Here is a 12,305-nt window from a genome sequence, read left to right as displayed (position 1 = left end):
TAAAAAAGAGGTCTAGAAAGAGCTGTAGGAATGGCCTGGGGGAAGAAAAAATAACCAGAAGCCAAAAGAGTGGCACCGTGAGGGAAAAAAGACCTGTTCAGTTCATCTTAACTTTGATTTCCTCATCTGAAAAATGAGTATAATAGCAATACTTATCTCACAGTATCACTGAGAAATAAAGTATTAACAGAAGTAAACACATCACAGTATTTAGCGTATAGATAAGTGCTTGAAAAATATCTATTATTACTATCATATCAAAGTAAACAGGATACGAGAAACAGATCTTTAGGACCAACATTTGGTACCAGATGCTACAAGCTGGGGATACCCCACTAAACAGGCATGAGTAGGCTCTGAGAGAGAGAGATTATGAGGGTCAAAGTGAGTGGTGGAAGCTGGAGATGGAAAAGGAAAGCAACTGAGTGAGAGAACGGTAGAAGACAGAGAGACAGAGAGACAGACAGAGCACGCGTGCGCACCGAAAGCCTGTGTACTTTTCAAAAGGACTAGGTCTGTGTGGAAGAAAAGTACTCATAGGATTCTGACAGAGAAAGAGAAAATTCAGCTAAAATGAAGGAGTCCTTTTGTTCATTTTTTTGGTCATTGTTTTTTTTTAGGACTGGGTTTAATGAGCAGCAAAATGAATGATCTTGGAGAGAAGCTAAGAAAGTATATATTATTTAAACAGTTTCCACAAATAATATTGGAAAGAAGGGACAGGGGTAGATCAAAACAGGGCTAAGATCATCAGGGAGGACAAAAGGAGCCCATCTGTTTCCTTTAATGCTGGACCAGGTCAGATGCAGCTTGCAGTCTACTGACATAGATGCCTCTGTTTCTTTCACTGCGTCTTGGGAAAGTCTTATCTTTACTCAATGGGTCTGAACAAGTGTGGTGTCTTAGTAACTTGCCACAAGGTGACCAACAGGCAGTAAAAGGAAGCCTATGTCCTGAAGGCCTTTGCTCTCAGGCCTGAGATCAAACCCCAAGGCATTATAGCCAGTTCACATGGTCATTATAAACGAAGGGAACCAGTCTTGTCACGGAACACACATAAACAAAAATACAAAGCACAAATTCTAGTGACAAAAGCAGGGTGGCAGGCCACACCTAAGAAAATAAACAATCCATAAAGCAGAATCAAAACTGTTACTTACCAAATATCTTCAGGCCAGCCATACTTTATCAGATCTTCATCTATAGTAAGATAAAAGAGAACACAGAAAAGTTAAAATAGAAAGTTTTTACAATTGGACAATATAAACTGCATAATTTTTAATACTTCTTTTCGGTATTAGGTATTAAACTCATGGGCACTTGACCACTGGGCCACATCCCCAACCATGTTTTGTATTTTATTTAAAGACAGGGTCTCACTCAGTTGCTTGGCGCCTTGTCATTGCTAAAACTGACTTTGAACTTGCGATCCTCCTGCCTCAGTCTCCCAAGCTCCTGGGATTACAACCGTGTGCCATTGTGCCCAGCTAATTTTAATACTTTTAATCTGATACCCAAAGATATTTCTATTAGAAGATAGAAGTAACACTGGTAAATCAGAGCAGCTGAGAATTTAGATGGCACTCTGGAAAACTGATTCACTATAAAAATACAGCTTCGCTAAAACTTCAAAGAACTGATTGTATTTTAATTATTTAAGAAAACAATAACTCAATCATATAAATATAGAAAAATCAGTAATAAAACATCAGAAGTATAAAAAGAAATTAAAAGTCACATGGTGGAAATAAAATACCATGGAAAAAGGTGAAAGAGTTAAAAGTATTTGTTTTGGGTAGAGTTTGGAACATGGCTTTTGGACGTACAGGGCAGGGAGCTGATGTTTTGCTTTTTTCTGTTTGTTTAATTAGAAGCAACAATAAATATTTATTATTTTAGTTCATTTTTTTCTGCAATGCATAAAAATACAGATAAGCAAAGAGAACATGACTATAAAAAGAAAATGAAACATGTAATACAAATAAAGGAATAGAAGCTGATATTTTTATCATTACACTAACAATCTATTACTATTTGACCTTTTTTTTTTTGGTACTGAGGACTGAACTCTGGGGCACTCAACCACTGAGCCACATCCCCAGCCCTATTTTGTATTTTATTTAGAGACAAGGTCTCACTGAGTTGCTTAGTGCCTTGCTTTTGCTGAGACTGGCTTTAGACTCCTGATCCTCCTGTCTCAGCCTTCCAAGCCACTAGGATTACAGGCCTGTGCCACCATGCCGGGCATTATTTGACTTTTTAAATTAAATATGTGGTAGATAAAAATAAGATTCTAAGAACTTTTTAGAAAACAACCACTATAGAAAGGTTGTGTTAGTATACACTTCTAATAGCTATATTAATAATTAGGAATAATTGTGTTTTTATACAACAGTATTTAAATATTAAATAACAATTTAAAAATTATAAGGTAAGCATAATGATTCATGTGATGATTTAAAATATAATCAAGGAAGTAGAGGACACATAACTTAAGTGGGGGGCAAATCTTGGATAAAGGCACTCTAGTGACTGCTAACACCATGAGCAGACACCATAAGTCCTCTAGGGGCTTTCTATCACCTTAAGTGGAACGTTGAGCAAATAGCCAACAGGCAATAGAAAAAGCAAAGGGAAGTGTGCAGCCCAGTGTTCTTCAGTATGCAGCTGTAGCATGTGGCTCCCTCATGACACCTGCTGGCTGTGAAAAGGAACAGACCTAGAGCTGTTCATGGAAGTACATCTTTTCATTTACACTTTCTTTATGCCTGCTCTAGTCCTTCAGCCTGAAATCCTCAGGAATATTAGAAATTATATACCAACAGGAGGCTTTGAAAATGCTCCACCCTCTCTCACAAGGCAAACTGGGACAGGCTGACTCTCCCAAATGACTCAAAGATTCCTTAGGAGAAAATGTTCTATATGTACACAATAATGATGGCAAAATGCCATTCTAAAGGGCTCTAGATATCCAGATTTACATGTGTTGACACAAATTCTACATCTACCTGTATTTCTACTGCAGCCACTACAAGGATTCTGCAATTGCAACTCCTCCACAAAGCTTTCTCGGCCCCCAGGGCCTCTAACCACACTTAACATCTCTCATCTCTCTACTTGTACAGCACCTGCTATTCATAGGACTTCATTTTGTCCACACTTCTTTGGGGTGATTATTATGAATATTTACTGAGCAGCTACCATGCTTTAAATTCTATTTATTCTTGTTTTTTTTTTTTAAAGGTACAAGAATGTTATCTGGGGAATTCTCTCACTGAGCTACACCCTCAGCCCTTCTTATTTATCTTTATGTATTTATTTATTTTGTCCAAACTTTTAAAAATTGATTTTATTTTTTAGATAAGTTTTAGGTTAACAACAAAATTGACATATACATTTCACACAGGGTAGAATGTGGCCCCACAAAGAGAAGCTCCCAGTGAACAGTAAACTAACACAGAAGAAAGAGACAGGGTAGGGACGTCCCCAGCAAAGCTGCCTGAGGTCAGCTCACCTGTGTGCACTAGAAACAGGGCAGCACTTCACTATAAGAAATGTGCAAAGCCACACTCAGCAGAGTTGCACAGTGCAAAACTTGCACAATCTATGTAGCTGCTTGGCTATAAGTGTTTCTTAGTAACCCAATTCTCAGGTTCTCTGATATGACAGAAATAAAAGCAAATTTGGTCAGTAGATCTGCATTCTTATCTATTATATCAACCATGATTCTTGCTACAGTGTTAACTCTTGCTATTGTGTTAATGTAACATAGGGAGGTAACACCCTCCTCCATACATTAGGAAGATGCTAGAAGAACAAGTCGAAGGTACCTATGACAAATTTATGAGTTACTAGATTATACTGTGAACTACTTCACCATTACCTCATGCCCAAAGTCAATATCCTAAATTCATCACGAGTGAAAATTGTTTCAAAACACATTATTTTATTTTGCTGGGTTTGATTTTCTCTTCTTCAAGATGTGATAGTCTTGCTTGCATTGATTCTTGGTCTTGTTTATTTTACTACTGTCAAATGCCTCATACAGAAGAATGGACATGAGCCTCTCTAGAGCTGGGGATATAGCTTAGTTGGTAGAGTGCTTGCCTCGCATGCACAAAGCCCTGGGTTCAATCCCCAATACCACAAGCACACACACACAAACACACACACAAAGAAGTTTAATCAAGCTACACCTAGAACAGACACTAGTATAGATTACAAAGGGAAAGGGAAAGGAAAATAAAATAAGCAAGCAGCACATGAAGATTAAAGGCAGGAACTTTAGTCAAGCTATCTCTTGACTATTGAAGCAGAGTCATCCAGTCCATGTCTGCAGTAGGCTGAAGAAGGATCTATAGAAGCTCCAGTGGTACCAACTGCTAATTCCTGAGTGCCCCGTGTGGCCATAACTCAGGACTTCACATGGTCCTCACACAGTGGCTAGTCTTTGCAACTATGCAAGTTAGTTATCAAACCACGAGCCTCTTCTGACATCTAAGAAATCTGAGGTTCAAGGAGGTTAAGTAATGATAAAGCTAGTTTGGAGATTTTACCCTAGATTGGCCTGACTTCAAAGCTGTCTCTTCCAAAACATCCCAGCACCCCAGAAGGAAAGCAGCTATGCTTTCCAAGTTTAAGGCACGCTGATGCTGTTTCCTCCAGTTCTTTGCTGTGGTCTTACCTCCTTCACCTTGATGTTCCACACACTGAGGATCAGTGCTGTAAACTCACTGCTCTCCTAATCAAGAAAGCTCAACTCAGCCAAGCACAGTGATGCACACCTGTAATCCCAGGAGCTTAGATGGCTAAGGCAGGAGTTCAAAGCCAGCTTCAGCAACTTAGCAAGTCCCTAAGCAACTCAGCAAGACCTTGTCTCTAAATAAAAAAAAAAAAAAGGGCTGGGAATATGGCTAAGTGGTTCAATCTGAGGAAAGAAGGAAGGAAGGAAGGAAGGGAGGGAGGAAGGAAGGAAGCTCAACTTAGTGCTGGGGGCTTAGCTCAGTAGTAGCATGTGCTTGTGTGCTGGGTTTCATGCCCAGCACAACCAAAACAACAATAAAAATAAAAAAAAAAAAAAACAAAGAAAAACACCAAAACCAAACTCAGCTTCTCTTTGTTTTCTTCCTTTACTTGTGAAGCCAAAAAGGCTAACTCCTAAAGCAATGTTTTTCTTTTTAAAGTTTAGTTCCGATTCATTAGTGGGCCACAAAATGTTGAGACTACTTTTTTTTTTTTAATAAATGTAATAAAACAGAAATAGAGGGCTAGACTTCGTTTGCAGATCAATGGCAGAGCACCTACCTAGCACATGCAAGGACCTGGGTTCATCCCCAAGACCAAAAAAAAAAGAAAGAAAGAAAGAATGTAGAGGGCATAGCAAATAGTAAATAGTACAGGTATTTTCTGTAAATTTTTGTTCTAGTTAAAGGAATATGTACAGCAAGATATAATTTTTTATGTACTTCATACTGAAGAAAGTAGTCAACAAGTTTAAAAAAATGTTAACATTTCATGACTTAGAAAGAACATCTTCAACCAACAGATAAATTTCCATGAATCGTTAAGTTGTTAAAAAAAAAAAAAAAACACAGAAAATGCTTTCTTCAAAGTCCAAATCACAAGCCAGGTGCGATGGCAGTGGCTCAGGAGGCTGAGGAAGGAGAATCACAAGTTCAAAGCCAGCTCAGCAACAGCAAGGCACTAAGCAACTCAGTGAGACCCTGTCTCTAAATAAAATACAAAATAAGGCTGGGGATGTGACTCAGTGCCCCTGAATTCAATACCTGGTTCTCCCTGCAAAAAGTCCAAATCACTATTTTTTATTTGATCTAAATTAGTACAGGCTAACATGATTCATGTTACTCTAAGCCAAATGACACCATAAGAGTCTTCAGTTTCTAATCAGCTATACAGTCAAATTAATTCTAATATTATCTGATATGATTAAATTCTAGGAGGAGTTCTTAAAATGGGTGTGATAAATTCTCAAAAGCTGACTTATCAAAGTAGTTGAAAACTCACACCCTGTGCAATCTAAAGAAAACTGATCTCATAGAAGGAAGCATAGGTCAACAGAGACTGGGGAAGATAGGAGAGATTGGTCAACAGATGCAATGGATAAACTATGTAACCCCTATTTGATCATTATACAATGTATATATGTATTAAAATATAACACTGTGCCCCATAAATATGCACAATTATTATCTGTCAATTAAAAATTTAAAAATTAATTGAAATTAAAAAAGTAAACTCATCCAATAAATGGGGGTCCAGGGACAACAACACTTACCTGCTGGAAATTTCAAAATCAAATGCTTTTGAAAACTTACTTTCATATTTATCCTTTCCCATGTAAATAGTGTAAGCAGATGAATTAACTATGACAAAACAAACATAAAAAAATTAGATACTTTTATCATCAAAAACCTGTTTCATGGGGAAAAGAAGTGATAAATGCTCAGATTAGGGGTTGGCAAATCATGGCCCATGGGTCAAATCTGGCCCACCATCCATTTTTAGATAGCCCTCTAGCTAAGAAAGACTTACATTTTTAAAGGGCTGACAAAAAGGAAAACAAAGATTAAGCTCTAGAGACTGTGTATGGCTCAAAGAACCTAAAATATTTACTATCTAGCCCCAAAATGAAAAGATTATCAATCATTATTAAACGATCACTTTCCCACTTTCTAAGGAATATAGTTCAATGGCAATTTCCCATACCTTTCTTTGCCTTCCTTAAAAGTTAAAAAAAATAAAACAAACTACACCACAATTATTTAAAGACAGTTTCCTATACTTGGTCAACTTAATTATTTAGCATAATAATATGCCCCAGCTATGCCTCAGACAAACCAATTCCCACTACCAGGGCATAGTGGTGAGCATCTGTGTTTTTGAAAGACTTCCAAGCAGATCCTAATATGAAGTCAGGGTTAAAAAACATTATCCTAAATCAAACAGAATATTCTGGGTATGTTTAAGAATGACATTTTTCTTACTGAGGTAATGTGTTTTAATACAGGCATCCTTGATCAGGAATAAAACAAGTTTTCTGTTGAAACTGCAACCAATACTGGGTTTCTAAACTTGTTTGATCCCACTGGATCTAAACTTATAAAATAATATTCAGTCTACAAAGCCTGAGAGGGTTTGTGGGTGCAGGGTTGGTTGGGCTGGAGAATTTAGAGAAAAGAACACACACATATATGTAAGCTTGAAAAGATTGCAGAAAGCAATAATCTTTCATATAAATCCTTATATCAGAGATTGCTTGTTCTTCTTAAATTATCAATACTAGTTGCTTTTCTTGGGGAGGGAAAACTCCCAATTCCACCAGTTAGCATTTGTAATGATTATAGTCCACAGCAGTTGAAAGACAACTTAAAAGAGGGAATGTTTGCATTGACCAGTTGACAGGAACACCTACTTGTCTGACGGAGCATTATATTAGTGCAATAAGGCCTCAGCATGTCATGCAACAAATGAAGACTAGGAATAAAACTAAACTGTTTCTCAGGTTCCCTCTCTACACAGCCTGGCAATATTTAATGTGTATACTCTTGTATTTCCATAATGTTACTGCTAGGAGTACATTCTACTGAAATATTCCACCAGGCAATGATGTTCATGTTATAACCTAAGAATAGCAGAAACTGGTTAAATATACTATAGAATGTCCTTAAAAATACCATGGGCCCATTAAAGAAGAAATTAAGTGGCAGAATAGTATTTCTGTGAATCTAGATGTAAGATTCAATTTGTAAAAAATAAATGAATATATCATGGTGTCCACATACAGATGTTTACAAATATATGTTTATATATACATTTTGTTTATGTGTATGAATATACATAAGTTAATAATAGTTACCTTAGGTAGCTTGCTTATAAAGTATACACAGGGCCTTTGTAACTGGAACAAAAATAATTTTTAAAATAACTGAAATAAAAGTTACAACTTAGGCCAAGCTAAGTTAGAAACAAAAAAATGAGAGGAATGTCTTGATGGTTCATCTAATAAAGAGGTGATTAGAAATATGACTGCATCAAATTCATACTACAAAGCATTCTGCAAAATAATTCTTCAATTCAAAATTCAAGACTATCTGATTTATAGGCCCACAGACTACCTATACTTGCTAGAAATACAGTAAGACAAATATTTCATTGTTCCATTATAAAAGAGTATATAAAGAATAAAAATCACACAGACTCTAGCCAAAGATACCACTGTTGGAAAGGGAAAACCAACAACAACAAAAAAACCTTCTACAGATTTCCCATTTTTATGCAGTTAATCTTTAGCTGGTTGAAATAACCTTTAGCTTATGTATACCAACTGATTTCTAACTATTCTGTATGTTCAACTTTTTTTCTATATTGGAAATATGTAAAGTTTTACCATAATTTTCCTGGAAAGTTATTTTCACATTAACTTGATAATTTTCAATGATCTGCTGCCAACTTTAATTTTATTAGAATTAGCCCAAATATTTTTCCAACAGGAAGCAGTTCTGACCTTAAAATGGAAGTCATTGACATAACAGGATCCACAAATCTGCCAAAGTATGCTGTTCTACTGAGGGCTCTTGTGCATACACAATTAGCACTTAAAAGGAGTTTAGAATATTTTAAAGGAAATAAAGCAGCTAGTGTGAAACATATTTAGCAACCTTTATTCCCTGACTGTATTGTTTATTCCGCTGCGGGTCTAGAATGGATGTCTATTGTGTTGGGGAAGTCTCATGAGTAAAGAAGCCATAAAGAGTATGAACTTATAATACCTCAAGAAGGATGAAAATGCTCAGCAGCTTACAATACTAGTATTGTAAGTTTTTATTTATTTACAGGTTTAAGTAATATTAAGATTCAAAAGATCAAATCTACAGAGGCAGAGAAATAGCTTATGGCAGGCACAGAAGTCTAAACTGTGAGAAAAGTAACAATGTGACAATATGATGGAATGGGACAAGCAGAGGGCTGGAAGTTATAACTTCCCTGGGCTTCAATTTTCCTCATCTCTAAAAGCAAAGTACACCCTATCAAAACCCACGCAAATAATATAGTGCTAACTTAAAGCTCACTTTTTAATTCACATAGGAGAGAAGCCTTTATATGTAAGCAATTTATGTATGTTCCACTTCTATCAAAGGCATGCATGAATTCACACTGGAGAATATGTAAGTAATGAGGGAAAGTCTTCACTCAATCCAGTCCTTTCACATGCTCAAAAGAATTCACACTGGAGAGGAACCCTGAATAAAGAATGTGGGATGCTTCACTATCACAAGAATGTGGGATGCTTCACTATCACAAGACTTTTTCTTCACTCCTGAGAATGCCAAGGGGAGAGAACTTATATTAACACAAAGCATGTGGGAATGACTATAGTCAGGTCTATTCAATTCACAGATGTAAAGGAAGGCACTACCTTTGACAGAAGAGATATGCAAAAGTCTTCAGTGATTACTCGTAAAAATGCACACTACATTGAAAATCTGAGAATGTGAAAAATACAAGACAGCTGTCATTTGTAACAAGTAGTTTCAATGTCTCCTGAAACTTCCTAATGTAAGGAAGTCATATTGAATCTAAGTGGTAGGAAGAGCCTGATACAAAGTAATTCGTAGGGGCTAGGGTTTGGCTCAGCGGTAGAGCACTTGCCTAGCATGTGTGAGGCACTGGGTTCGATTCTCAGCACCACATATAAATAAATGAAATAAAGGCCAATTGACAACAAAGTAATTCGTATAGAAAGAAATGACAGAAGTTTTATATATGTATGTAAACACACACACACACACACATATATATAGTATGTGTGAGTTTAGCAGTGGTTCATTCTTGAAGTACATCTCTGGAGAATACATTTCCTCATTTTTACTTGTGAAACGAAACATGACAGTGGCATCATTCCATAAGTATTGTTTAAACAAGAGTGGATGACTTTTATAGGTCATGTTTATTTTACTCAAAGCAGGTAATAAAATTGGGATTAACCCAGAAAATAAAATAGAAGCTCCTCTTTTACAAGTAAGCATGGGGTAGCAACAGAGTGCTATGAGTAAGACATAAAATGCCATTATTTGACTCAACATTTATTGAGAACAATTATGAGTCAGGCACTATGCGAAGTCAGGCCCCTGTCCTCCAGGGGCTTACACTCTACCTCAAACTGATAGCATTTAACGCCATGAGACAAATACGGTGCAAAAGGAATACATGGGATGTTAAGGGGGGGTCCCAGAAGAGAGAAACAATTCCTGGACGCTAAGTTAGGAAAGGCATCTTGGGAAAGATATTCAGAGCTATCTTAATAGAATAAGAATTAACTTATTCTAGACCAAAGGAACAACATGTGCACAGAAACTAAATGGAGCTATACCATTTTGGCAAGCACCTTTTCCTTGCCTGCCAAAACCAAATCAGGAGCAGGGTGTCATTTTTCAAAACCCGGAACATCCACTCTTGCCCAGTGAGTGGCTGCTATGGACATTCCAGCCTACCGCTCCGCGCTGCGTCCCAGGCCCTTCCTGGAAGAGTAAGGTGCATTTCCTGTAATAGTCGCTGACCGACGTCTCCTTCTCAATGGGAAGCACTGCCAGACTGCAGCCAGGATGAAGGCCACAGGAGCAGGGGAGAGGCTCGGCGTGCGGGGACGTGAGGATGCCCACGAACTCTGCCCAACTCCAAGGAGCACCGGACTGACGGACGAGGACGATTCCCGGCCGCAAAGACCGCAAGGGCACAGCCCCTCCGCGCCCTCCCAGCCCTGACCAGGGGACACCCGGGGACGCCAGGGTAGCCGAAGGGACCAATGCGCAGGGGGACCGCAGGGGCGCCGTCGCCGAGGAGGCGCCACAGGACCACGTCCAAGGAAGCGGCAGCCTCCTCAGCTAGCTGCCGGCAGGGACCCGCGAAGGCGCGGCGCCCACTCACCGCTGCTGCTAGTGAAGTAGAACACCATGATCCCGACGGCCGTGCGACTACCCCAGAACCCAGCAGCAGGACTCAAATCTCGAAGCTCAGGACCCCAGAAGCGCGGCGCCCGCCTGCTCCCCGGAACTCCCGCGCGCACTTCCGGCGGACGTAAGATCGCGTCATAACGCCGTCCCGTGGGCGCCATCTTTAATCCTGGCGCGGCGGCGTGGCATTAGCCGGGCGCCAGTCACCTGAGGGTTGAGGAAGGGAGGAGGGAGGCAGAACTACTTGTGGTTAGAAAACTCGACGTCTTCTTTAAAGTCTAAAAGGAAAAATGCTATTGGCAGATCTTTCCAGAGCCTACGTCCAGTGCGCATTCGTATCTAGAGGGATATTTATAGATTTTATCCGCCTCCCCTCAACCTTTCCTGGGCTTCAGGAAAGCAGAAACTGCTTTTTCACAGCAAGGGGTATGCTGATCACGCAGTGTGGTGCCTAATAGGAGTTCACTACACTCCATTTTAAGTGAACCCAAATTCCTTCGCCAAACTTTAAATTTCTGATTTTTCTACTAGGCCCATCTTGCACTCCCTTGTAAAATCCAGTATTAGCAAAGACCTCTGTTGTGTCAGTTTATCTGGAACCTCCTGGCACCTACCCTCCGTCACCTCCCGGGTAGTCTCTGATCACCTAGGACTGTCTAGAGCAAGAATCCTGTAGGGCAGTTTAGCCACAACCCTCCCTACCCCTGATCCTGATGTGTCCCGTTGGTGATTTTCTACCCACTGACCTCCAGCCTGCATATCGGCTGTCGTCTCGCTTGCCCACCCCATATCGATGGAGTTGAGCTCCATCCATCCCTCTGCCACAGTGCATAACTTCTAAATTCTCACATACTTTAACAAGTGTAATAACCTTATTGAACATAATCTCGTTCTAGCTCTTTTAGGACAAATCATGCACACGTGGCAAAGGTGGGAGACTGGAAGCAAACCTGGGATCAGCAGTTTCTAGTGGCGGGGTCTATTGGTGGCAAAAGGCCTGGCTCGGCTCATTTTAGGGGCAGAAAATGGCTCAGGCTGAATAAAGGGTCTGAGCTTCCTTTAGGGTGGAACAGGAAGGTGGATAGGAAATCCCCTGGGGCTTATTGAATTGAGTCAGGTGACAGTCTGGTAAGAGTTCCTTTTGTGTTCCTTTGCTCTGGCTTGGGCCTGGGATTTTAAATGACAAAAGCTTAGGGAAAATGTCCTTGAACTTATTATCTGTATCCTTCAAGCTCCATTGCTTGTAAGGTAAATGTTGGGCATATTAGACTCTGTGCTTCACTTTCTTTGAATCTCCCCAATACAAATGATAATAGAGAAATTAATTCCAGATAT

General features: G+C 39.3%; 1 protein-coding gene across 7 annotated transcripts in view; it reads right to left on the bottom strand.

Annotated features, from left to right (window-relative positions):
- The window catches only part of Ccdc25 (coiled-coil domain containing 25), a 39,887-nt gene extending 28,766 nt beyond the window's left edge, over positions 1-11,121 (bottom strand). The window contains exons 1-3 of one of the 7 annotated variants that reach the window (XM_021734500.3): positions 10,945-11,121; positions 6,336-6,383; positions 1,161-1,200 (exon numbers count right to left, since the gene is read on the bottom strand). In XM_021734500.3, coding sequence (XP_021590175.2) covers positions 1,161-1,200; positions 6,336-6,383; positions 10,945-10,972 — 116 coding nt within the window. In that variant the 5' untranslated portion in view covers positions 10,973-11,121. Of the gene's footprint in view, positions 1-1,160; positions 1,201-4,684; positions 4,859-6,335; positions 6,384-10,944 lie in introns of those variants that run through there. The other 6 variants (XM_005337245.5, XM_021734498.3, XM_021734501.3 and 3 more) reach the window with 6 other exon arrangements.
- Between the last annotated feature and the right edge of the window lie 1,184 nt (positions 11,122-12,305).

The sequence above is a fragment of the Ictidomys tridecemlineatus genome, chromosome 14 (genome assembly GCF_052094955.1).
Source record: "Ictidomys tridecemlineatus isolate mIctTri1 chromosome 14, mIctTri1.hap1, whole genome shotgun sequence".
In the NCBI taxonomy this organism is placed as follows: domain Eukaryota; kingdom Metazoa; phylum Chordata; class Mammalia; order Rodentia; family Sciuridae; genus Ictidomys; species Ictidomys tridecemlineatus.
Note: the sequence above shows the minus strand (reverse complement) of the source record. Positions and strands in the feature narration are given on the sequence as shown.